At 49.1% G+C, this 26787-nt stretch overlaps 1 protein-coding gene across 3 annotated transcripts in view; it reads left to right on the top strand.

The window, feature by feature from the left end:
- The window catches only part of smarce1 (SWI/SNF related BAF chromatin remodeling complex subunit E1), a 128267-nt gene that overhangs the window by 61380 nt on the left and 40100 nt on the right, over positions 1-26787 (top strand). The window contains exons 3-6 of one of the 3 annotated variants that reach the window (XM_072249722.1): positions 1820-1891; positions 17452-17532; positions 18357-18488; positions 25205-25376. In XM_072249722.1, the coding sequence (XP_072105823.1) occupies positions 1820-1891; positions 17452-17532; positions 18357-18488; positions 25205-25376 (457 nt within the window). The remainder of the gene's footprint in view (positions 1-1819; positions 1892-17451; positions 17533-18356; positions 18489-25204; positions 25377-26787) is intronic. The other 2 variants (XM_072249723.1, XM_072249724.1) reach the window with 2 other exon arrangements.

The raw sequence follows: 26787 nt of genomic DNA, 5'->3' as shown, positions 1-26787 counted from the left end.
CTGGAATTAGTTTGGAAATTCTAGCTTTTTTGACGTACTGAGGCCCCCCCGTTGGTCATGGTCGAGCATGGATGTGGCGCCCTAGCTGTCTATGTAGGGCAGTACGATGCGGAGAGCGAGCTGTTGCCCATGTGGCAGCTCCCCCTCTCCACACAGCTAATGAACCCAAAGGAACGGCAGAGACCGATACGGCCTCGGGGGGTTGCCCGTCAGCTTAGGACTGCATTAGGGACTCCAGCTCTGGATTTTTCCCTCGGGGGTTACTCCAGAAGCCTTCCCCGCGAGTGAGTGCAGCCGCAAGGCAGCGGGAGGTTTGAGATCGGAGTTTTCCTTCTCATAGATGAGCTGCCAACCACGGCTGACGAGCCCCCATCTGCCCGAAGCGACTGGTTTTAAGGTGCCAGTGACCCAACTTTGCCCCTTCTCGTGTCAGTCATCACGGTTCCGCCGGGCTTAGTAGCTAAGCCTCACGTGAAGGCCAGGAGCTGGACTTGGCTGTCAGAGGCTGTTTGAGGTGCACGCCTTTGGGAGCATTTAATAGGCAGTGGGAGCTCATCTCCATTACCAGCCCCCGTTTATAACTACTTTAAGGAATCTGACTGTACACTAGATACAACCAACTGAAACAACATTCCTCCTGGCCACAGTAGACCCACGATACAGTACATGTATCACACAGAGCACGTAAACCAAAATATTTCCATAAATGCATTAGTAAAATATAATTCAAAGTGCATGTAGTGTGCAGTGCAGGTAAACAGTAAACAGCCCGCTGTCCTGGTGTCGAGACCTCAGTGGTGGCACGGTATTCATTAGTCTCCCAGCCTGATGGAAGAAGCTGTTTCCCAGCCTGACAGTCCTAGTCCTGATGCTCCTGTACCTCCTCCCTGGCGGTTGTGGGTCAGAGAGATTGTGGGATGGGTGGCAGGGATCCTCAACAGTGCTCTGGACGCTTCATATATAAGGCTGTCACAAATAGGGAGGAGGGAGACCCTGAGGGTCCTCTCGGCTGTTTTTACTGTCTGTGGGGTCTTGTGATCCGACGCCTCGCAGCTTCCAGACCACTCAGTGGCAAAAGCCAGCCGGGCCACTCTGGATGGTGCTCCGGTAGAAAATTGTTAAAATGGGTGCGGGCGGAAGCTCTGGAAAGAGCCGCGTGTGGTTCTCAGGAAGATTAAAATGTGAAACTGCTGTCTTTTGGGGGATATTTGGCATAACCGTCGTCCCGTTTCCTTCAACAGAGGAGCAGGTTACAAGCTCCAGTTTTGATAGCAGTCCAGCAGTTGACGCCTTTGTCTCAAAGCAGTTGGTACCACGCTGACAGGCCTCACTGATCTTGGCATCGCTGGTTTTGGCACAACGACTCGTGGGCAGCATTCCAGTAGCCCCTTGGAGCGGCCTCGCTTGCTGCCTACGTTTGGCAGGGTTTTCCTGAGAAAACGAAGGCTAGGCGGGTCGGCGGGCCTCTTTCTGTGCTGTGGTGCCCTATGACTCCAAAATCTCACCTGGACACTAACTATCACCGAAAGCGCTGTGTAGTGCAGGGGTCCACGGACCTCTCGGTTAACGGGAGGGGGCCCACGGCGGAAAAGGAAGGCTGGGAAACCCCCTGATGTAGTGAGAACTCTTGGCACCCTAAACATTTCAAACTACCTTGCAAGCCGAACCTCAGGTTAGCCGGTACGGGGAACAGAAACTCTGAAGCGGTGTAACTAGATGGACGGGGTAACTGTTAAACAAAAAGGAGGTTTTGTCATCATGATTGACTGTCTTGTTTTCTTCCCACGTAACAAAATACATGACTTGTGTTTATAAACAGGATTCTTGTGGCCCTTCGGCCTCTTTTCACAACGGAACACCTCGCGCTTCCAGTATAATCGGGAGGGAGAAGGTGAGTTTCAAAATTTCAAAATCACAGATACCGAGTGTCAAGGAGCCACCTTGCCAGGGTCAGAGAATGAGCCACTCTAGGCGTCCACACGCGCCGATTGTTTGTGATGTTTCTTGCCGTTTCCAGCACGCGAGTGTACAGGAGAACGAGATAGTTGTCAGTCCGGATTCGCCTTTCCACCTTTCACCCCCTGACCCATGACCTCCAGTTCTAGCCCCAACCAACCTCAGTGGAAAGAGCCTGCTTGCATTCACCCTATCCATGCCCCTCATGATTTTGTAGACCTCTATCCGATTTCCCTTTGTTTTCCTACACTCCTGGGAATAAAAGTCCTCACCTTTCCCTATAACTCAGCTCCTGGCAACGGACTTGTAAACTTTCTCTTCACTCTTTCAACGCTTTCTGACATCCTTCCTGTGGGTAGATGACCAGAACGGCGCACAGTACTCCAAATTAGACCTCTTATACGGTTTCAACGTAACGGCCCATCTCCTGTACTCAATACTTTGATTTGTGAGGGGCAGTCTCTCTCCACTTTGAGCCAAGACGCAATATTGTTTAGTGCCTCCTGTGTGAAGGAGAGCACAACAGTCGTTTCTCTGGATCTTGTTCAGCACTAGAAACACTAAGATAAAGAACACAATTTTAAAAAAACACAATAAATCAAAATACATAAAATAGCTTATTATACTTAGACTGTATGCCCATAAAGTGACGCTGGGCACAGGAGTGTCTGTACATGAGGTGACCCTGACAGGAAATGGTAAAGTAGCAGTGGTTGGGGGTGTGTCAGTGGGTGGAGGTGTTGATCAGACTCACTGCTTGAGGAGAGTCACTGTTTTTGAGTCTGGTGGTCCCTGGCGTGGATGCTACGTAGCCTCCCCCCTGACGGGAGTGGGACAGACAGTCCGTGAGCAGGGTGGGTGGGATCCTTCACGATGTTACTTGCCCCTTTCTGTATCTGTGTCCGTGACGGTGGGTAGGCTGGTGCCGGTGATGCGTTGGGCGATTCTGACTCCCCGTTCTGGAGAATTCCTGTCTGCCTCAGTCCAATGTCCGAACCGGGCACTGAAGCAGCTGGTCAGGGCGCCCCCTACTGGGCATCAGCAGAATGACGGGAGTATGGATGTGCAAAGTCTTCAGCCTCCTCAGAACGTCGAGGCTTTGGAAAAATTTCCTGACTCTGTATTTGCAGGACGCATTCTGGGATCTGTCTACAGGAGATCTTTTCCACAGATACAAATGCATTTTCCATGGTTAGGGAAACGAAAGGAGGGTGCTGTTGTAAACAGTTGTAGATGGAAGCATTATTTATGTAACCCTCAGGCTGACCCCCTGGCGTTCGGTTAGGGGAATCAGCTTTTGGCCCCGCCAAACTGGGTATTCACGTTTGGGTGGATCCCCGATCACAAACCCACAACGCAAAATATCAGACAGTCTCCCTTTCTCTGGCTATCCGTCCCATAGGATGAGGATGGTTCCTTTCAGTGAGTTAGGGGGGTGGTACCCCACTCCTCAGAAAGGAACAGCGTGTGCGTGAGTGGATTTTAGGTGAGTAGGGGGTTGCACAGGTCCAGACCCACCCTCTCGACATCCCCTCCCAGATCCAGCGGCTTGGTGGGGGGTCCAAGACGGCGGGGGGAAGTTCTGTTGCCGTGAATGGCCAGACCAAGCTTCGATGCAAGGGGTGCCCTTTCTGCACTTCACGGCACGTGTTTGCTGGATGGCCGTTGACCCTACGAGAGGGTTCATCTGCCCTTTGACAGGTCTTGTTTCTCGTCCTGCAGGGTGTCCAGCCACCCTCCTCACCAGGCAAGCCTGCTGGGGGGGCCGGTTTAGTCGCCGACCACCCGACCATGCGACAGGTAGTACTGGGTTACACGGTTCCAGTAGCACTCAGACAAGTGACCTGACAGTACACCATGTGCAATTAAATGATAGACTTTATGAATCTTAATCTGAATATAGGGTTAGTATGGAAATAAACAAAACAAAAAGTCAAAGTCTGTCCCGAGCCTTGTGGCCCATCAGGCTGGTGCTTATGCCGATTTCTGTGGCGTGAAGCGACTGAGAGTACGAGACTCCCCCCGGATGGGACGCCAGTCTATCGCGAGGTTAACCCCCAGCATTTGCTGGTACCCATTTTCAGCTGGGTGGACTGGAGCAGTGTGTGGTTAAGTGCCTCGCTCAAAGACACAAGACGCTGCCTTGGGTGAGACTCGAACCCACGACCTGCCAAGTGTTTAGGGCGTTGGGCTCACGATCTAAAGGTCGTGGGTTCGAGTCTCACCCAAGGCAGCGTCTTGTGTCTTTGAGCGAGGCACTTAACCACACACTGCTCCAGTCCACCCAGCTGAAAATGGGTACCGGTAAATGCTGGGGGTTAACCTCGCGATTGACTGGCGTCCCATCCGGGGGGTGGGGGGGGGGGAGTCTTGTACTCTCAGTCGCTTCACGCCACAGAAATCAGCATAAGCACTGGCCTGATGGGCCACAAGGCTCGGGACAGACTTTAACTTTAATGAAAATAAACAAAACAAAAAGAGGGCCTGAAAATTAACGTCACAGTTTCAGTTGGAGCTCATTCAGTAGGCATTCCTCCACCATCTATCTCCGCCAAACGTTGCCGACCCTCGGATTCCAGTGTACGCTGTCCGGTGGTCTACCAGCGTTCTCCACATGCGTCCTTCCTCTTCCTCTCTCCTCGACGAAAACCCGCGAGAAACCCCGGCTCCCAGACGCACAAGAAAGAATGACATTTCACCCATTGAGTAGCGACCCGTTATCTCCAGTTATAACCCAAACATTGCTGCTGCAGAGAAACCATTACCTCAGCAGTTAACATTACAGAGAAGCCATTACAATTAAATAAAGGGACTTTTTTTTTTACACTCATTAAATTAAATGCACGGGCGAAGCCGATAAGCCGATTTCAGAAACACAAAAGGATTCTGCAGATGCTGGAAATCCAGACACAAAATGCTGGAGGAACTCAGCAGGTCAGGGGGAATATACAGTAGATGTTTCAGGCCCAGACTCTTTGTCAGGACTGGAAAGGAAGGGGGCAGATGCCAAAATTGTGGGGGAGAGGAAGGAATACAGGCTAGAAAGTGAAGAGTGAAGCCCGGTTGTGGGGGTTGGGGGGAATGAAGTAAGAAGCTGGGAGATGACAGGTAGAAAAGGTGAAGGGCTGGAGTAGGAGGAGTCGGACAGGAGAGGAGACTGGCAGAAAGGGAAAGAAAGGGAGGCGATAGACGGGCGATGAGAAGAGGTAGGAGGAGGACCAGAGTGGGCAGTAGAAGAAGAGGGACTGGAGGGCACAGCCTCCCTCAGATCAGAGTTGAGGAATTTCTCCAGTCAGAGGGTTGTGAATGTGTGGAATTCATTGTACACCTAATGGTTTTTTTTCACTTTTCTGCTTATTAGGTTTTTGTTATCACAAAATTTCTTTTCAACCTTTAAGATAATGTCTTTTCTGAGACATTGTAAGTGTTGTTACTTCAATGTACTCAGGTTATTTTTTCTGTATAGTATAACAATTAAAAGATTTGAAACGAAAGAGTTCATTGCCACAGGCAGCTGTGCAGCCCAAGCCATTGGGTATATTTGAATCGTAGGCTGAACGGCTGTTGATTAGAAAGGACATCGAGGGTTATGGGGGAGAGTGGGGTTGAGGCTCGTTGGGCTGACTCTGCTCTGATGTTGTGTGGTCTTGTGACTGGGTCACGACTGCGAGCGGTCTGGGCTCCGCACTCCATATAAAAAGTAACAGCAAAGTTAAACGGTGCCTTTCATCAGCAGCATCATGATTGCGACAGTATACACGGTAGCCTAGCGGTTAGCTCGCCACTATTGCGGCTCAAGACATCAGAGTACAGCGTTTAGTTCCAGCGCCCTCTAACATTTCGTGCCCCCTGACAGAGAGTGATTACTCTGAGTGCTCCGGTTTCCTCCCACCGTCCAGCTGGTAGATTAGTTGGTCACTGTAAATTGTCCCCGTGATTAGGCTGGGGTTAAATCGGTGAGCTGCTGGGTGGGCTGGTCTGTGATCCGCTAGGGTTTACGTTGGACCTGCCCTTGACGCTATAATGACGTGCGTACGTGCGCCTCCAAACCTGCTCCACAATGGCGACTGGGGAAGTAACGTGAAGGGTTTCCGTCAGGGTGCACAAACCAGTGATGAACTAGATCCTAAGTCACTTCACAGGGCCAGAATCTGAAATAACCTTGAAAGACCAAGCCACGTGATGTGAGATGAGTTCGTTTACTAGTCTGACTGCACATGTAGGCAACCAAACAAAACAAAACTTCCTCTGGACCTTAGTGCACCAACACGGCTTGTATCACACACAGCACATAAACCAAAGTATTACCATAAAAGTTAATAAAATATAATTCAAAAATGCATATAGTGCGCCAGCACAGGTAAACCGCAAACAGCTCGCTGTCCCAGTGACGAGACCCCGGAGGTGGCAGGGTATTCATTAGTCTCCCAGCCTGAGGGAAGGAGCTGTTAACCCAGTTTGACAGTCCTAGTCCTGATGCCCCTGTACCTCCTTCCTGATGGTGGTGGGTCAGAGAGATTGTGGGTGGGTGGGGGGGGAGGGTTAGTGACGAGACCCCAGTGGGATAGGGTGTTCATTAGTCTCCCAGCCTGAGGGAAGGTGCTGTTTCCCAGTCTGACAGTCCTAGTCCTGATGCTCCTGTACCTCCTTCCTGATGGTTGTGGGTCAGAGAGATTGTGGGATGGGGGGGTGGGTAGTGACGAGACCCCGGTGGTGACAGGGAATTCATTAGTCTCCCAGCCTGAGGGAAGGAGCTGTTACCCAGTCTGACAGTCCTAGTCCTGATGCCCCTGTACCTCCTTCCTGATGGTTGTGGGTCAGAGAGATTGTGGGATGGCGGGGTGGGTAGTGACGAGACCCCAGTTAGTCTCCCAGCCTGAGGGAAGGAGCTGTTACCCAGTCTGACAGTCCTAGTCCTGATGTTCCTGTACCTCCTTCCCGACGGTGGTGGGTCAGAGAGACTGTGGGATGGGTGGTAGGGATCAATGCAAACATTAGGATAGGAATTTTCTCAAAATACTGGTTTTTCTCAAAGGAGAGAGGGAAACGGCAGTAATTGCTGGAAAGATTACAAGACCCACCCTTTCCTCTTTATTTGAATGTATTGTAACTCTGTGCCCATTTTACCCTTGTCTCTTTCTCTGGCATTTCACCAAAACTCATCCGTGTCAGTGATACCTGTACGACTAGAATATTGAAAGGCCTAGATAGAGTGGACGATGAGGGAGTCTTTTATATAGCGGGGGAGCCCAGGACCAGCGGGTGCAACCTCATAATACAAGGACATCCATTTAGAGCAGGTATGAGGAGGAATTTCTTTTGTCAGAGAGTGGTGAATCTGTGGAATTCATTACCACAGATGGCTGTGGAAGCCAGGCCATTGGGTATATTTGAAGCGGAGGCTGATAGGGTGTCAGATGTTACAGGGCAGAAGGCAGGAAAGCGGGGTTTGAGAGCGATAATAAATCACCCACAGTGGAATGCCGGAGCACTCTCGATGGGCTGAATGGCCTAATCTTGCTCCTATATCTTATGATCAAAGACAACCAATTTCTGACATCGCTAATCACTCCTCCAACTCTGCTGTTCTCTTGCCGTGTTAGAGCGCACTCAAGTGTGTCCAGTCTTACTTACCCAGCTGGGCCATTCCCCGTGCTGCCACGTTGGGCCTGCGGCCCTCCAGGATTCCGTCCTTGGGCTCCTTCCAGCTCTGACCTCCGTGCCTCCACAGCGTTCTCACTATCCTGCCTAAGCATGGTCGACACCTCTCTGTACCTGCCAGGTGGCTTGTGTGGCGCTCCAAAGGTTTGGGAAGAACAAAGCCGCGGTCCTCGATCGCTGCCGGGAAGTACCTTTTCCCCGGCCGGTCACCGGGAAGCATCCCACCCGGACCGCAACTGAGCTCATCGTAAGTGATTCTGAGTTGCATCTTGGAAGAGTTAACCCTGGGCCCATTTTCATCTCCTACCCTGAACGTACTAGTCTTTATCCAATGTTAGACCGTCCCCTTGATCCATAAGACCTCAAGACGCAGGAGCAGAATTAGGCCATTCCATCATCGCTGATTTACTATCCCTCTCGACCCCATTCTCTTGCCTTCTCCCCGTAACCTCTGACACCCTGACTAATCAAGAACATATCAACGTCCGCTTTAAATATACCCAGTGACTTGGCCACCACAGCCGTCAGTGCCAACGAATCCGCCGACCTCAGGCGAAAGAAGTTCCTCCTCATTGCTGTTCTAAAGGGACGTCCTTCCATTTGGAGCCTGTGCCCACAGGTCCTAGACTCGCCCACCATTGGAAACATCCTCTCCATGTCCACTGTAGGTAGCCCTTTCAATATTCAGTAGGTTCCGCTGTGATTCCCCATCCTTCTGAACGCTGACGAGTGCAGGCCCAGAGCCATCAAGCGCCCCCACCCCCATACGTTAACCCTTTCATTCCCAGTAGAGGGCCCGTTAATGCTCTTACAGCAGCATTATAGGACTATTCAAGTGTCCTTAATCTCACAGTTCACCTTGTTATGGGTTTGTTCCTTTTCATTTACCTGCACTGCACTTTCTCTGTAGCACTGACATACTTTGCATTCCGTGACTGTTTTCCCTTGAGCTACCTTGATGCACTGTTGTAATGAAATGATCCGTTATGGTTATCTGTACTTTAGAATTTTGCGCAGTGCTGCAGTGAAAAAGCTTGTCTTGCATCTATATAGATGATAGCTAGGGTGCCAAAGACTTTTCCACAGTACCAATGTGAAGCAAGTTTGCGATCTTGTCAGGAGCAAAGCATGTTAGGAATGGTGGGGGTGGAGTGCTGTGGGAGGGGTGTGGGACAGGAGGCAGAGGAGTGCCAGGAACGGGCTGGTGGCTTTGGCATGGGTGCAGAATCACCCAGCCCTTAGACACCAGGGAAGGTCACTTGATTACAACCAGTTGGTTTATTGATCATTACAAAATGTCTTGCTGGTGCTTCCTGCTCCCTCTGCTCTTCCTTCCCCTTTTCCCAACCGTGATTCCCCCTTCTCTCTGCACCCCCCCCCCACTCTCAGTCCACTTTAGAGTCAGGTTTATCATTACTTATATATGTCATAGTTATTTTTTTTTTAGCAGCAGTACAATGCCATACATAACAAGGTCCCACACGGAAGGTTAGTTAGGAAGGTTCAATCGTTACGTATTAATATTGAAGTAGTAAAATGGATTCAGCAGTGGCTGGATGGGAGACGACAGAGAGTAGTGGTGGATAACCGTGTGTCAGATTGGAGGACGGTGTCTAGAGGTGTGCCTCAGGGATCTGTACTGGGGTCCAGTGTTGTTGTCATATACATTAATGATCTGGATGATGGGGTGGTAAATTGGACGAGTAAGTATGCAGATGATACTAAGATATCATTGTGGATAATGAAGTAGGTTTTCAAAGCTTGCAGAGAGATTTAGGCCAGTTAGAAGAGTGGGCTGAAAGATGGCAGATGGAGTTTAATGCTGATAAATGTGAGGTGCTACACTTTGGTAGGACTAATCAAAGTAGGACATACATGGTAAATGGTAGGGCATTGAAGAATGCAGTAGAACACAGGGATCTAGGAATAATGGTGCATGGTTCCCTGAAGGTGGAATCTCATGTGGATAGGGTGGTGAAGAAAGCTTTTGGTATGCTGGCCTTTATAAATCAGAGCATTGAGTATAGGAGTTGGGATGTAATGTTGAAATTGTACAAGGCATTGGTGAGGCCAAATTTGGAGTATTGTGTCCAGTTTTGGTCACCAAATTATAGGAAAGATGTCAATAAAATTGAGAGAATACAGAGAAGATTTACTAGAATGTTACCTGGGTTTCATCACCTAAGTTACAGAGAAAGGTTGAACAAGTTGGGTCTTTATTCTCTGGATCGTAGAAGGTTGAGGGGGGACTTGATAGAGGTATTTAAAATTATGAGGGGGATAGATAGAGTTGACGTGGATAGGCTTCTTCCATTGAGAGTAGGGGAGATTCAAACAAGAGGACATGAGTTGAGAGTTAAAGGGCAAAAGTTTAGGGGTAACATGAGGGGGAACTTCTTTACTCAGAGAGTGGTAGCTGTGTGGAACGAGCTTCCAGCAGAAGTGGTTGAGGCAGGTTCGATGTTGTCATTTAAAGTAAAATTGGACAGCTATATGGACAGGAAAGGAATGGAGGGTTATGGGCTGAGTGCAGGTTGGTGGGACTAGGTGAGAGTAGCGTTCGGCACGGACTAGAAGGGCTGTGATGGCCTGTTTCCATGCTGTAATTTTTATATGGTTATAAAATTACTGCAGTATCATGCAGAGTTAGGCACCATCGTTATACAGTTGCAAGCAAACTTTTGTGAACCCTTTGCAATTACCTTGTCTTCTGCGTTAATTACTCATAAAATGTGGTTTGGTCTTCATCTAAGTCTCAATAATAAACAAACGCAACCTGCCTAAACTAATAACACACAAACAATTGTACTTTCTCTCGTCATTACTGAGTACGCCATTTAAACGATCACAGTCTTAAGTTCAACAAAGTGTGTGAACCTCTGGGATAATGCCTTCTACAAAAGTTATTTGGAGCCAGGTGTTCCAATCAATGAGATGAGATTAGAGGTGCCCTGCCCTATAAAAAAAATACACACAAATTCAGAGACACTGACAGAAAGATCTTAAGAAAGATCTGTTTATATGCACCATGCCTCAATCAAAACAACTTTCAGTAAACTTTAGAAGGAAAATTGTAGAGATGTGTGAAGCATGAAGTTGGACGAGGCTACAAAAGCATTTCTGAAGAGCTAAGTTGTCTGTCAATTCACAATAAGAGAAATTGTGTACAAGTGCAGGGAATTCAGTGCTGTTGCTGCTCTCCCTAGGAGTGGGGATCCTGCAAAGATCACGCCAAGAGCACAACGTGCAAAGCTGAAGGAGGTGGAAAAGAAACCAACAAAAAAAACCCCTGCGGAAATCTCTAGAACTTGCTCAAGTCTCTGTTCATGTGTCCACTCTAAGAAAAACACTGAACAAGAATAGTGTTCGTGGAAGGACACCACTGTTCTTCAAAAAAAAAAGGTTGCTGCTGATCAGAAGTTTGCAAAAGACTACCTGGATGTTCCACACTGCCTCTGAGAGAATGCTCTGTGGGCAGATTGAGACAAAAGTTAAACTTTTTGACAGAAATACTCACAGCTATGTTTGGAGGGAAAAGGCCACTGCACACCAACACCAAAACCTCATCCCAACCGCGAAGCATGGTGGAAGGAGCATCCTGGTTTGGGGCTGCTTTTGCTGTCTCTGGGCCTGGGCAACTTGCAATTGCTGAGGGAGCAATGAATTCAAAATTGTATCCAGGCATCTTACTGGAGAATGTCAGGGTAGCCATCCATCACCTGAAGCTTAATAGAAGTTGGGTGATGCAACAAGACAATGATCCGAAACACGAGAGTAAATCAACAACAGAATGGTTAAAAAAGAAGAACATTTGTGTTTTGGAATGGCCAAGTCAGACCTTAACCCAATTGAGATGCTTTGGCATGACCTGAAGAGGACTGTTCATGCAAAATATCCCAGAAATATTGATGAACTGAAACAGTTTTCTATGGAGGAATGGTCGACAATTCCTCGATGTTGTGCAAGTCTGATCAGCAGCTACAGGAAACGTTTGGTGGAGGTTATTGCTGCTAAAGGAGATTCTACCAGTTATTAAATACAAGGGTTCACATACATTTTCCAGCCTGGTCTGTGAATGATTAAACAATGTGTTCAACGAAGACATGAAAAGTATAATTGTTTATGTCCTGACGAAGGGTCTCGGCCTGAAACGTCGACTGCACCTCTTCCTACAGATGCTGCCTGGCCTGCTGTGTTCACCAGCAACTTTGATGTGTGTTGCTTGAATTTCCAGCATCTGCAGAATTCCTGTTGTTTATGTGACGCTAGTTTAGGTAGATTGTGTTTGCCTATTATTGTGACTTAGATGAAGATTAGACCACATTTTATGAGTATTTAATGCAGAAAAGCAGGTCATTGCAAAGGGTTCACAAAATTTTTCTTGCAGCTGTATATACGTGTCTGACTTTCGGTACATGTGGCATTAATAAACAGATTTACCCTTCCCAATAAAGTCTTTGTCTCCCATAAAACCATCATTGGGACTTCTGATGGTTCCCAACCTTTCCTATGCCATATTTACCAAGGGATCTGTGGACCCTACATTGGGAACCTCTGGTGCAGACTTCTTTGTTCCACTGATACTTTGTCAGTCTGTCTCCCTGTCAATGCTTTCAATAAAGTTGAACATTTTCTAAAATCTGCTTTCTGTACTCTGACCATTTCAATTCTTCCAAAGTTGCGTTTGCTGGGTTCCTGACCAGTGTTGCCTGCTCATCTGGAAGATGTCTCCGTTTTAATTTTCAAATCGTTCCATTGACTTGCCCTTACTTTTCTCTATTTCCTTCAACCCAATCAGTTTCAGAGGCATCAGTGTTCCTCCAATTCCGTCTTAAACATTCACCAAGCTAGAGCAGCTCACACCAAATGCTAGAGGAACTCAGCAAGTCAGGCAGCATCTGAGGCTTCCGTCAGTCAGGGTCAACGTCCTGGCTGTCCACGCACGATACGGGGAGCGAGCTGTTGCCCGTGTAGCGGGCTCCCCCTCTCCACGCAGCTGATGAACCCAGAGGAATGGCAGAGACCCGATACAGTTTGGCACCAGGAGCTGCCGGTCAATATTGAACTCATTCACTGCCTTAGGGACTCTGGCTCGGGACTTTACCCGCGTTCGCCGCTGAGGCCTTCCCCTTGAGTGGGTAGCGGTGGCTTGAGATCAGAGTTTTCCTTCTCCCAGCTGAGCTGCCGACCACGGCTGACGAGCCCCCATCTGCCCAAAGCGACTGGTTTAAAGGCGCCAATCACCCACCTTTGCCCCTTCTCCTGTCGGTAGGAACGGTTCATCTGGGTTTAGTAGCAAAGCCGCAAGTGGAGGCCGGGAGCTGGACTTGCTTGTCAGAGGCTATTTGAGACGCACGCCATTGGGAGCATTTAATAAGTAGTGGGAGCTTATCGCCACTACCACCTCCCAACTACACAGAGAGGAATAAGCAGTCGACGTTTCGGGCTGAGACCCTTCATCCGGCCTGGAAAGGAAAGGGGAAGAATAAAAAGGTGGATGGGGAAGGAAGACAAGCTTGAAGGTGATAAGTGTAGAGAAGGTGATAAGTGGAAAATTTACTTTGGACTTTGGAAAAAGAATTTACGAAACAGTCGGCAAATATTTGAGGTGGGATAAAATTTGGAACAGAATAGGGAACAAATCTAAATAAATCAACTTTTTTTTTCTACCTGTGTTGCACAACTGTTGCAGCTTCGCATACAAAAGACAGAAATTGTGTGATTTGGATCATTCTGCAGGAATGCAATTCCTGCATAACACAGGGGTTGTGTTATGTCCTTGTGTGATTCACTGTCTGGTTATGTTTGATAAAGCATGCGGGGAGTTCTTTGGGAGGCTCAGCTACCTTAAAGACCTTTTCATAACGGAAAGCTGCTGTTGTTAGTAACAGGACAATTAACTGCCAGCTGCTCATCTGCTATTGAAGGTGGTAGATCTCAGAAACTTGCTGTATGAGGCATCAAGGCAGGTGGGGAGGACAGTCTGCAAGCTCTTGTGTGAGTGTCAGGGCACTGAGGAATGCTTCACAACAGAGGGATCTGGGAATACAGATCCATAATTCCCTGAAAGTGGCATCACAGGTAGATGGTGTGATAAAGGAAGCTTCTGGCTCGTTAACCGCCTTAAATCAATGTATTGAGTACAGGAGTTGCTGCCCATTAAGCTGCTGGGATTTAAGGCAGCAGTGAAGGTCCTTCCTCTCTGTCCGCCCTTGGCCATAATCCAGTTTTGGTCTTGGCCTCCTTCGTGGTGCCAGTAGCTTCCTCTTGCTTTTCACCACTGTCAGTTGCGCAGGTCCCGGCTGGAGACTCAGGAATACAGTCGCACTCGGATGCGGAAGGATTCTTCATTGCTGTTTCGTTGGTAATTTCGTTGTTAGCCCCCTGAGCCTGGGCCGCTCTCAGCCCTTCCTTTTTGGCAGGGGTGATCCTACCAAGAGCCGAAGCGTAACGCTCTGACTGCGGTCAGCATCGTGCCCCGGGTCGCCGAGGCGCGCAAGCCTTCAAACCAGGACGAGGCCGTGCTCCTCTTGGAGGATCGTGCAGGAGTTGCAATCTTGTGTTGAAGTTGCATGAGGTGGTGGTCAGGCCTAAACTGGAGTATCGTGTGCAGTTCTGGTCACCTAGCTACAGGAAAGGTATCAGTGAGATTGAAAGAGTGCAGAGAAAATTTACAAGGACGTTGCCGGGACGTGAGGACCTGGGCTACATGGAAAGGTTGAATGGATTAGGATCTTGTTCCCTGGAGTGCAGGAGAATGCGGGGAGATTTCACTGAGCTGTACAAAACTATAAGGGGTTATAGGTAGGTGGAGGGGTGGCGATAAGTCTCTACCAAAGGAGGTGCAAGGCTTTCCTTTCCTTGGGCAAGGTGTAGCACCTGCTTAGCCCCCCCCCCCCCCCCCCCCCGATCAGGGTCACGTGAGCCCATGGGAGCGGTTGGTGGTCGTACGAGCAGTCGGTGCAGATCACAAGTCCTGGTTATGTGACCACTGGCACCAGGCAGACAATCTCTGAAGAGTATTGACAGTCGGGGTGGGGGGGGGGGCGAGGGTCACCCGTCTTGTAAAGACACACTGCCCAGCCGAAAGCGTTGGTAAGTGGCATATGACGATGACGATGTTGTTTGAGGAGACTCACGCAGAACAGAACCATCGGCACAGACCGTATCTTCATCCGAGTATTCTGCACTTCTTTATATACACACACACGCACACACACATGCCCATTAAAAGACTCTGGTGAAGTTTTTCACAACCTAAACTTCAACATTCTGATTTGTTGAGGACTTTATTCTGCATATTTGCTACAATTTTTACTAACGATGTCAAACTTGGTGTATCCTTAGGAAGCCTAGGGATGCCCTGGTTAACAAAATGCATTTTCTGTTTCAGTCTAGTTCCTGAGCGTGTTTACTTAAATAAAAAAAAAAGAGTTGTGGCCAGGACTGATAGAATAAAGTTTATTATCACTGCCAGATGTTTGTGATAATTGTTGTTTTGCGGTAGCAGTACAGCGCGATACATATAAGAAAACGGTAAATTACGATGTATAGTTTTTATGGGGTGCCCAGGGAGGGTTAACGCCTCCGGTAGAGGGGCTTGTCCTGTCCATTCCGGGGCTGAGGGGAGAGAGAGTGGAACTGCCCCATTGCAATGGCTCTCCCGCTTTAAAAACTGCCCCGCACAAGTTTCCTGTTCCCCGCCAGACACAGCAGACAACCACGCGCATGAGATACAGAAAATGTAAACGAATGAATAACTAGTGCAAAAAGAGGGAGGGGAAAATAGTGAGGTGGTGTTGATGGGTCCACTGTCCATTCAGAGATCTGATGGCGGGCAAGAAGCAGTGTGTGCCTCTTCCCTGATGGGAGAAATGAGAAGGGGTGCAATATACGACATGATGGTCTTACTGCTGAAATGCTAAATTAACGTTATTGGAATCCAATGTTGATCCCAATCACCAATTGCAGAGAACAGGAACAGGCCATCTCCACCCCCCCAGTTCATTCTTGTCTTGATAGCCCTGGCCAGCAAAAATATTTAAAGTGATCGACTTGGCCGTCAGCACTGGCTCCCTGCTAAATCTTTCTTTTCCAGTAATCTCGGCGTGTAATTTTCTGTACGAGAAAGAAAGGTGTTGAGTTTTTTTTTTAAAACGCAGAGGGTTCTGTAGTTGCTGGAAATCCAGACATACATACGTACTTTTATATATACACACACACACAATGCTAGAGGAGCTCCCCAGGTCAAGGTCTGTGAGTGTGGTTGTGTGAATTTCCAGCGTCTGTAGAAGCTCTCTGCTTGCGTTGTTGAATGGCATCAGGTTCCTCCCAGTGCACTGTCCCCCGCAGGCCCAACGGACACGACCTCACTATTTTTGCTCTCTTTTAGCTGTTTATTTATCTTTCTTTGTATATATTTATCATTATAAATGATTGTATTGTATTTTAAATGTATCGCACTGAACTGCCGCCCACAAAGCAACAATTTTCACGATGTACATCAAGTTTACTATCACTGACGTACGTCGTGAAATTTGTTGTTTCGTGGTGGCCGTGTTGTACTGCGCTGGTCACCTCTGGGCAAGATGACTGTTGCATGACTTGCCTGAACGAAGAAAGGGGACACTTGTATGAATGCTAAGATCGTGTGCCTCCTGTTTTTAGTAGTACGTGGTTGTAATTATCATTTTGTAGCAATTACAGAGCTAGGAAGTAGGAGCCATTTATCTGCATTCTGCCTGCCTGTGCTGTACTTTGTGTTGCGAGGTTATTACGGGTAATCTGTCACAGGGCAGCCAGAATGATATCTTCTCGTTGACAAATTGTATTGGTTACTTTAAAACAAACCAAAGCTGCTCGAAGACTAAGAATGGGGGGACTGGTGCCGTATGGCGCGGTCTCTGCAGTAACTAAATTCTAAGTACCTTCCATCCTCTATTAAGAAACCAGCCAAAACGGGCTATTTTGGAACGATTTTTAAAAAACTAACAAAGTTAAAACTAACGAAATAAGCAGTCTAAAGCGTATTCAAATATACTTAAACATTTCAAAGCGAAGCGTTCTTAAACGTACTAAGCCAAGCGATCAACCAAAAAAAAAAAAAATTCATTCTGACTGGCTCGACTAAAAGTGAACTAAAGACAAAGGCAAGTTCGCATCTTCAGGCATCCATTAGTCTTGCGAGACCGTGGATCTGCGCCTGGAAAGTCTTCACCCTCCAGGGTGCAGGCCTGGGCGAGGTTGTATGAAAGACCGGCATGCTGCAAGTCTCCCCTCTCCATGACACCGATCTTGTCCAAGGGAAGGGCACTAGGACCCATACAGCTTGGCACCGGTGTCGTCGCAGAGCAATGTGTGGTTAAGTGCCTTGCTCACGGACACAACACATTGCTTCGGCCGGGGCTCGAACTCATGACCTTCAGGTCGCGAGTCCAACGCCTGAACCACTTGGCCACCTGCCCAAGTCCACATCTACCATGGCCTCAACGCGCGTGTCAAATTCGAGGGCCTGATGAGGCTGATCTTGAACTTGGTGAGGCTTCTGTTCCTTCTACCCCTTAAGGGAGGCGTAGCACAATATACAAGGCAGATACGAAAAGTAGATGAATGGCTCCTATAGTTAGAACGTACTATAAGTGACAAGAAATGTGTTAAAAGATAAGTTGTGTAAGAAGAGGGCAAGAATGGTGCGGTGGTGGTGATGGGTTGGTTCATTGCCCTTTGAGAAGCCTGATGGTGGAGAATTTGATTTTGTGCCATGCTACTTTGATGTCGAACGCTTTAACTTGCGGCTCGGAGTGCAAGATAACACGTGTTTATGTTTCCCTGCAGACGTCTTCGGGCATTACCATTCCAAAGCCCCCCAAGCCTCCAGACAAGCCCTTGATGCCCTACATGCGCTACAGCAGAAAGGTATGGTGGCTGTGGCGCTCATGTCACGGGGCAGCACTGCAGCACTCGTCTGCCTGGCCACGCGCCCGCCGAGGGGAGGGTGACGGCGCCGAGCTAGCCACCTAGGACCGAGCTTCCAGCAAGGAGTGGGGTTACTTTATACGCAGTCCCGTATGCATCATGTGTATAAACGTGTGAAGTCTTGCAGGAGGTGGGGGCTCTGACATTTTCCTGAAGGGAAATGGTTTTATAAAAGCACCTGGACTTCTAATCATTAACATCTCTCTTCCCCCCCCCCACCCCCCCCCGTCCCAGTCCCCTACCTCGGCTGAAATCAAACCCGGTTTCTGTAGGTGCGACTTCGGGGGGCGGGGGGGTGTGGATAGAGTCTTTAATAAAGGCTGCGATCTTCTGCATTTTATCCAAATTCATTTGCTGGTGATTCAGCTCGGGTGAGTTACTGGGTTGGCGGCGTCTGCCCGACCGGGGTTCGGCCATTAAAACCTGCGACTTTGTTTTGTGTCCAGTGTTTCGAGTTCTGCTCCCTCACATTCTCAGCTCTACTAACACCTCCCAGCCACCTTCCACCGATGATCTCACCAAGAGCCGTAGCTTAACTTTAAATTTTAAAATATAATATATATATATATATACATATTTTTTTTTAGAAGAATCTGTCTTGATTTTGTTGGAGTACTAATCACAGGACTCCCTGTCTTAATGCCTGACTGTAGTGAGTAGATACGGATCTTGATGCTTCTATACCCATAAAACTGTCCGGTTGACAGTGTGATAACTCTATTGCTGTATTAGCTCTGTAAATAAGTCTCCTTATTATGTTTTAGGTATGGGACCAGGTTAAGGCCTCCAATCCCGATCTGAAGCTGTGGGAGATAGGGAAAATCATCGGTGGAATGTGGCGGGATCTCACAGATGAGGAAAAACAGGAATATCTCAATGACTATGAAGCAGAGAAGGTAAAAACAGCAGGAAACAGGATTTTTTTGCTCAGCAATTCAGTTCCAGTGAGCCATCTCCACCCGTTAGCGGCAAACAATGTAGGACGCGCCTCCCTTTATCCCTTTTCTCTGGTGGGGCGGGAAACCTCCAGTCCTGGCGGCAAAGCAAGTAAACCAGAAGCGGGGTCACTGGCACGCAGGCTGCCGTACGTGGAGGTAGAATGCTGTAGATTACAGTGAGAAATATATATGCATTATTAAAAAGGTTGCAGTAAAAATGTAGTCCAAAAAGAGGGGGAGGAAAAAGAAGTGAGGTAGTGTTCATGGGTTCATTGTCCATTCAGAAATCTGATGGTGGAAGGGACGAAGCTGTTCCCGAATCGCTGAGTGTGTGTCTTCAGGCTTCTGTACCTCCTCCCTGACGGTAGCAATGAGAAGAGGGCACGCCCTGGGTGATGGGGTCCACCCACCCAATGGCGGAGTGAAGAAACTGTTCCTGAATCGCTGAGTGTGTGTCTTCAGGCTTCTGTACCTCCCTAATGGTAGCAATGAGCAGAGGGTATGTCTTGGGTGATGAGGGGCCCTTAATGATAGATGCCGCCTTCTTGAAGCTATGGGGAAGGGGAAGGAATCATAATAATTAAAAATGAACTATAAATTACATTAAGAAGTGCATATAAAAATTAAGAGAGGGAATAAATACTAAGGGTAGTCTACATGGGTTCGCTGACCACTCAGAAATCTGACGGCAGTGGGGAAGGAGCTGTTCCTGAATCGTTGAGCGTGTGTCTTCAGGCTCCTGTACCTCCTCCCTGATGGCAGAGGGGAAGAAGCTGTTCCTGAATCATTGAGTGTGTGTCTTCAGGCTCCTGTACCTCCTCCCTGATGGCAGAGGGGAAGAAGCTGTTCCCGAATCGCTGAGTGTGTGTCTTCAGGCTCCTGTACCTCCTCCCTGATGGCGGAGGGGAAGAAGCTGTTCCTGAATCGCTGAGTGTGTGTCTTCAGACTCCTGTACCTCCTCCCTGATGGCAGAGGGGAAGAAGCTGTTCCTGAATCGTTGAGTGTGTGTCTTCAGACTCCTGTACCTCCTCCCTGATGGCAGAGGGGAAGAAGCTGTTCCTGAATCGTTGAGTGTGTGTCTTCAGGCTCCTGTACCTCCTCCCTGATGGCAGAGGGGAAGAAGCTGTTCCTGAATCGTTGAGTGTGTGTCTTCAGGCTCCTGTACCTCCTCCCTGATGGCAGAGGGGAAGAAGCTGTTCCTGAATCGTTGAGTGTGTGTCTTCAGGCTCCTGTACTCTCCTCCCTGATGGCAGAGGGGAAGAAGCTGTTCCCGAATCGTTGAGTGTGTGCCTTCAGGCTCTGTACCTCCTCTCTGATGGCAGAGGGGAAGAAGCTGTTCCCGAATCGTTGAGTGTGTGTCTTCGGGCTCCTGTACTCTCCTCCCTGATGGCAGAGGGGAAGAAGCTGTTCCTGAATCGTTGAGTGTGTGTCTTCAGGCTCCTGTACCACCTCCCTGATGGCAGAGGGGAAGAAGCTGTTCCTGAATCGTTGAGTGTGTGTCTTCAGGCTCCTGTACCTCCTCCCTGATGGCAGAGGGGAAGAAGCTGTTCCTGAATCGCTGAGTGTGTGTCTTCAGGCTCCTGTCTCTCCTCCCTGATGGTAGCAATGAGAACAGGGCACGTCCTGAGGGTCTTTCGTGGTGGGTGCCGCCTTTTCGAGGCATCGCCTTTTGAAGATGTCCTGGACACAGAGGAAGCTACTACCCGTGACGGAGCTGGTCAAGTTCGCAACCCTCTGCGGCTTTTTCCGATCCTGTGGAGTGCCCCCCATATTTCAGATGGTGAGGCCACCAGTTAGAATGCTCTCCAAGGTACATCTGTAGAAATTTGCGAGTTTGCAGGAATGTCTGCTCACGAACGCATATCAGGAATTTGGATCCGGTTGGATGTCGAGTAAGTGGGGCCCAAGAGGTGAAGCTTTAATTTGTCTCCCTCCTCCTCACACACTAGAGAGTTGAGTTAGCTGAGGTTCCGTTAGTTAAATTAATGTCCAGGCTTTTGCCTGTCCCCTGGCAGCATTTCTCTTGTGGAACGAGGGGAGAAACGGAAAACACTTATATCCGGCCGGAGGCACCACGAGGCGCTATTTGAGCTCAGAGTTTTAATTTTGGCGCCATCTCCCTGTAGAGTGGACGTGAGGAGGCTGCTTCCTTTGTTTGGGGGGTCAGCCTCAGAATAGAGGGACGTCAGTTTGGAGCGGAGATGAGGGGGACTTTCTTCATTTAGGCAGAGGGCAGTGAATCTGTGGAATTGGTTGCTCCACGGGCGCCTGTGGAGGCCGGGGTCACTGGGTGCATTTTAGGGCGGTGGTGAATAGGTCCTGGATGAGCCAGGGTTACGGGAAAGACGGCAGCAGAAGGGGGAGGGTGAGGGAAGTGGATCGGCCGTGAATGGGAATGGCAGGGCGGAGTCGGTGAGCTGAGTGGCCTGAATCTGCTCCTGTTGCCCCTTGGCGTTTGTACGGTCTTGCAGTACGTGCGTGGGTTTCCTCCACGAGCTCTGGTTTCTACCCCCAGTCCAAAGGCGTGCCGGTTAGTAGACTAATCGGACGTGGGCGATAGAGCTCAGGTTAAACGTAGGTGGGTCTCTGGCACCGTGGCTCTGTGGGCCGGAAGGGCTTGCTTGGCGCTGTGTTTCTAAATGAAATAACAGTCAGTTACTGATTGAGGTTATTGTGCCTGTGCTTGGAGTGGTTGGTGCTGTGCTCCAGGGCTGGGCAGCAGCTTAACGGTCGGTGCGGACACTTTACAGCGCCACTGATCGCTGTCCGGGCTCCGATCCCGATGGCTGTCGGTGAGGGGTTTGTACACTCTCCCTGTGGCTGCCCGCGTTTCCACCGGGCGCTCTGGTCTCCTCCCACCTTCCAAAGGCCTACAGGTTGAGCTTAGTGAGTTGTGGGCGTGCTGTGTCGGAAGCGTGTCGACGCTCACAGGCTGCCCCCCCACACCCCTCAGCACATCCTCGGACTGTGTTGGTCACTGGCGCAGAGCGATGTGCTTCCCTGCGTGGTTCGGTGTATCATTCACCGTGATGTGCCATGTCGCTATGATGTGGGCGATCACGGTCTTCCCACGACCGTAATTGCTCTTGGCAGTTTTTTTTTACAGAAGTGGTTTGCCATTGCCATCTTCTGGGCAGTGACTTTACAAGACGGGTGACCCCGCCCCCCCCCAGCCATTATCAATACTCTTCAGAGATTGTCTGCCTGGCGTCAGTGGTCAGATAACCAGGACTTGTGATCTGCTCCGGCTGCTCGTACGACCATCCACCACCTGCTCCCATGGTTTCACCTGACCCTGATCGGGGGGCTAAGCAGGTGCTACACCTCGCCCGAGGGTGACCTGCAGGCTAGCAGAGGGGAGGAGCGCCTCACACCTCCTTTGGTAGAGATGTGTCTCCACCCCACTGCCTGATGTTTATGTGGTAAATGAAGCTAATCTGTGGTCTTGGACCGAAGGGAAAGATTAGCACTGGGAAATATAAACCAAAAATATCAACCTTCAAAAAAAACACAGATTCTAAAAATCTAAATAAAAGTACACAGTTGTCAGTCTGAAACGCTGACACTGTAGCTATTTCCACAGATGCTGGCTGACCAGCTGGGTCTTTCCAGCATCAAAGCACTGATTATTTCCCTCCCAGTTGAGACCCTTGGCCCCTCCTGCAGTCTCATGTTTTCTTTCAGCTCCCGGAAATTTTGTAGGGAGCGAGCCTCACAATTTTATCTTCGAGAACCTATTTGCTCCCTGTACGTTTTGGGTTTGATTTGTAGATCCATGTCACCTGATTTACCAGCTTAAAACCAGACAGCACAGCAAGGTCACCGTCCATCTGGATTTCCGTGGTAGGGTTGCCGTTCGCGTGACGCTATTGTAGCTCGGAGCTGAGGGTTCCATTCTGGAGCCGCCTGCAAGGATTCCGTACGTTCTCCCAGTTCTCTCCGGGTGCTCCGGTTTCCTGCCACAGGGTCCCAAGACCTACCAGTCGGTAGGTTAATTACTCACTGTAAATTGTCCCGTGATTAGGCTGAGGGGGAGGGTTGCTGGCTGGTGCAACCCACTCTGCCCCCCATCTCCAAATAAATAAGATTGAAATTAAAGCTTCGGAATTTTGAGCATCTGGACAACATTTCGCAAGCTGCAGATGCACGGTAGCGGTTAGCGCAGCGTTCTACGGGCACCAGCGGCCGGCGTTCGGTTCCGGCCGCAGGTCCGTAACGAGTTTGTGCGTTCTCTCTCCGTGAGAGCGCGGGCTTCCTCCAGGCGCTCCGGTTTCGTCCCGCAGTCTGAAGACGTGCCGGCCGGTACGCTGGTTGGTTGCTGCGATTCGTCCCGTGGTTAGGCTACGGCTGAACGGTGCTGCTCGAAGAGCTAGGAGAGCCCTGTTCGGCACTGTGTCTCAACAAGTCAATAAATGAATGGGTAAATCAATAAATAAGTAAGCAAATCAGTAATAAATAAATTCTTTATGTTCAGGATTGTTTAACATCATTTCTTGCACACAAGTGTAAAGGAGAACAAAATCATTGTTGCTCCAAATCCGACACAGGACAAAAAAAACACAATAAAATAAAGAACACAATAATAATACAAAAACAAAACAATTATAAATACTTATAAATACATAATATCGCTTATGTATTACCAAGAATTACTTGGGAAAGGGTCCTGCAAGCCTCCTGAAACTTCTTTATGTGAATGTTTGAGGTGTGCTGTTGTGAAATTTCACACGTGTGATTCTCCGAGCACAGTTGGGTAGTTTTGTTTTATTTTCAGTAGTAACGTTGGCATGGAGTGGAGAGGGCATTTCAGAAAAGCACGTGGAATGTTTAGTGCCTTTCATCGGCAGATTTAAGTTGGGGAAAACCTCAGGGAAATACTGAATCAAAGTGAGACCTGGCGCAGTAACGTAAAGTTACGATTCATCTGCGTTTCGAAGAATGGTAGGGGGTGGGGGATCTCATTGAAACTGATCGAGTATTGAAAGGCCTAGATAGAGTGGATGTGGGGAGGATGTTTCCCATACTGGGGGAGTTTAGGATCAGAGGACACAGATAGAGTGGATGTGGAGAGGATGTTTCCTACAGTGGGGGAGTCTAGGACCAGAGGACACAGATAGAGTGGATGTGGAGAGGATATTTCCTATAGTGGGGGAGTCTAGGACTAGAGGGCACAGATAGAGTGGATGTGGAGAGGATGTTTCCTATCGTGGGGGAGTCTAGGACCAGAGGGCACAGATAGAGTGGGTGTGGAGAGGGTGTTTCCTATAGTGGGGGGAGTCTAGGATCAGAGGACACAGATAGAGTGGATGTGGAGAGGATGTTTCCTATAGTGGGGGAGTCTAGGACCAGAGGACACAGATAGAGTGGATGTGGAGAGGATGTTTCCTACAGTGGGGGAGTCTAGGACCAGAGGACACAGATAGAGTGGATGTGGAGAGGATGTTTCCTATAGTGGGGGGAGTCTAGGACCAGTGGACACAGATAGAGTGGGTGTGGAGAGGATGTTTCCTATAGTGGGGGGAGTCTAGGACCAGAGGACACAGACAGAGTGGATGTGGAGAGGATGTTTCCTATAGTGGGGGAATCTAGGACCAGAGGGTAAAACTTCAGAAAATAAGAACATCTCTTGAGAACAGAGATAATGAGGAACCTCTTTAGCCAGAGGCTGGTGAATCTGTGGAATTCTTTGCCACAGGAGGCTGTGGAGGCCGAGTGACTGGGTATTTTTAAAGCGAAGGTTGATTGGTTCTTCGTTAATCAGGGTGTTAAAGGTTACAGAGAGAAGGCAGGAGAGTGGGGTTGAGAGGGATAATAAATCAGCCGTGATGGAATGGCCTCATTGATCTCCTCTGTCTTATGGGCTCACATGAGGGATTCCCAATGTCAGATGATTGGTATCCCTGAACTAATAGGGACATTGGGGAGAGACTCGAAGAGGAGAGGCCCTTCATTGGTCAGGGTCGACCACAGATGTTGCGTCACAGCTGTCTACATGATACGCAAGCCAGGGCGGTACGATACGGAGAGGGAACTGTTGCCCGTGTAGCAGGCTCCCCCTCTCCATGCAGCTGATAGACCCAAAGGAATGGCAGAGACTGGTACAGTTTGGCACCAGGGGTTGCCAGTCAGCGTTGAACTCCACGTAGGACTGCCTTAGGGATCCCAGCACTGAAATTTTTCCTCTGGGTTTAATCCTGAAGCCTTCTCCGATGAGTGGGTATAGCCGCAAGGTTTGAGATCAGAGTGTTCCTTCTCCTAGATGAGCTGCTAACCACGGCTGACGAGCCCCATTTGCTCGAAGCGACTGGTTCTAAGGCGCCAGTAACCCACCTTTGCCCCTTCTCCTGTCAGTAGACACTGTTCTGCTGGGTTTAGTAGCTAAACCACACGTGAAGGCCGGGAGCTGGACTTAGTTGTCAGGCTATTTGTGGCGCATGCCTTTGGGAGCATTTAATAGTTAGTGGGAGCTTGTCCCCACTATCTCCCCTGGCAAAAACAGCCTGAAGGAAGCTAGTTTCTAAAGGTGCATTGCAATTTCCCCACGGTCACAGTGTAAATGACACTTGCTCGTGGCTGCAGTCTTTCGAGAGAAGTGATCTTGCAGGAAACATGGGGGAGTTGGCTGCTTCATTTGCTCGTTACCAGCTGCGTTCTCGTATCGCCCCTGCTTGCAGGTCGAGTACAACGAAGCCATGAAAGCCTATCACAGCTCTCCCGCCTACCTCGCCTATATCAACGCCAAGAGCCGGGCAGAGGCAGCTCTCGAGGAAGAGAGCCGGCAACGCCAGTCCAGGATGGAGAAAGGGGAGCCTTACATGAGCATCCAGCCAGCCGAGGACCCCGATGGTGAGTGCCGACCGACGGAACGTACCAGCCGATAGAATTTAACTCCGTCCCTTTCGAACTGTCCATGTAAAATTAAGAGTTCCAGGCTGTGGTGCGATCGCCCCTTTCTACCCTCCGATAGAACAAAGCTGAGCAACAGCGCAAGTTGTGAGGGGGAGGCAGAGAGTCTTGGGGCGGATACGGACAGGTTAAGTGCATGCACAAGGTGGAATACGCACTTTCTCAGGACCCCTCTATCCCTGCTGATTATGTAGATTTATGATCAGCCAATCACATGGCAGCAGCTCAACTCATTAAAGTGTAGGATTTTGTGGAAAGCACCAACAAAACCCGCAGCCCTCTGCGTCCATTACGTATGAAACTAAAAGCAGCCGCCTTTCACTAACGTCATTACGTCAGGCACCGTCTCTTAAACAGAGCACAACAACTCAATGATGGTGCTCGTGACTCGTGTGGAACAGTTTCTGTAGTGAACAATGTGCGTCACCCATTACATTATCCTACAAAAGCATGCAGGCATGGTCTAGAGGTTCAGACCAAACATCAGAATGGAGGAAGAAATGTGATCTGTGGGACTTCGACTGTGGTGCCAGACAGGGTAGGTGCAGGAGTAGGCCAATCAGCCCTTCGAGCCAGCACCGCCATTCACTGTGATCATGGCTGATCATCCACAATCAGTATCCCTTTTCCTGCCTTCTCCCCATATCCCTTCACTCCGCTATCTTTAAGAGCTCTATCTAACTCTTTCTTGAAAGAATCCAGAGAATTGGCCTCCACTGCCTTCTGAGGCAGAGCATTCCACAGAACCACAACCCTCTGTGTGAAAAAGTTTTTCCTCAACTCCGTTCTAAATCGTCCACCCCTTAGTCTTAAACTGTGGCCTCTGGTTCTAGACTCCCCCAACATCGGGAACATGTTTCCTGCCTCTAGCGTGTCCAATCCCTTAATAATCTTATATGTTTCAATCAGATCCCCTCTCATTCTTCTAAATTCCAGTGTATACAACCCCAGTCGCTCCAATCTTTCAACATATGACAGTCCTGTCATCCCGGGAATTAACCCAGTGAACCTACGCTGCACTCCCTCCATAGCAAGAATGTCCTTCCTCAAATTTGGAGACCAAAACTGCACACAGTACTCCAGGTATGGTCTCACCAAGGCCCTGTACAGCTGCAGAAGGACCTCTTTGCTCTTATACTCAACTCCCCTTGTTATGAAGGCCAGCATGCCATTAGCTTTCTTCACTGTCTGCTGTACCTGCATGCTTACTTTCAGTGACTGATGAACAAGGACACTTGGATCTCGTTGTACTTCCCCTTTTCCTAACTTGACACCATTCAGATAGTAATAACACCATTCAGGGTCGTTTGAGTGTCTCGGATATTTCGGATCTCCTGGGATTTTCACGCAC

The sequence above is a fragment of the Mobula birostris genome, chromosome X, assembly GCF_030028105.1.
Source record: "Mobula birostris isolate sMobBir1 chromosome X, sMobBir1.hap1, whole genome shotgun sequence".
NCBI classification, from domain to species: Eukaryota; Metazoa; Chordata; class Chondrichthyes; order Myliobatiformes; family Myliobatidae; genus Mobula; species Mobula birostris.
The sequence above is the reverse complement of the archived record's forward strand: the minus strand, read 5'-3'. Positions and strand labels throughout refer to the sequence as shown.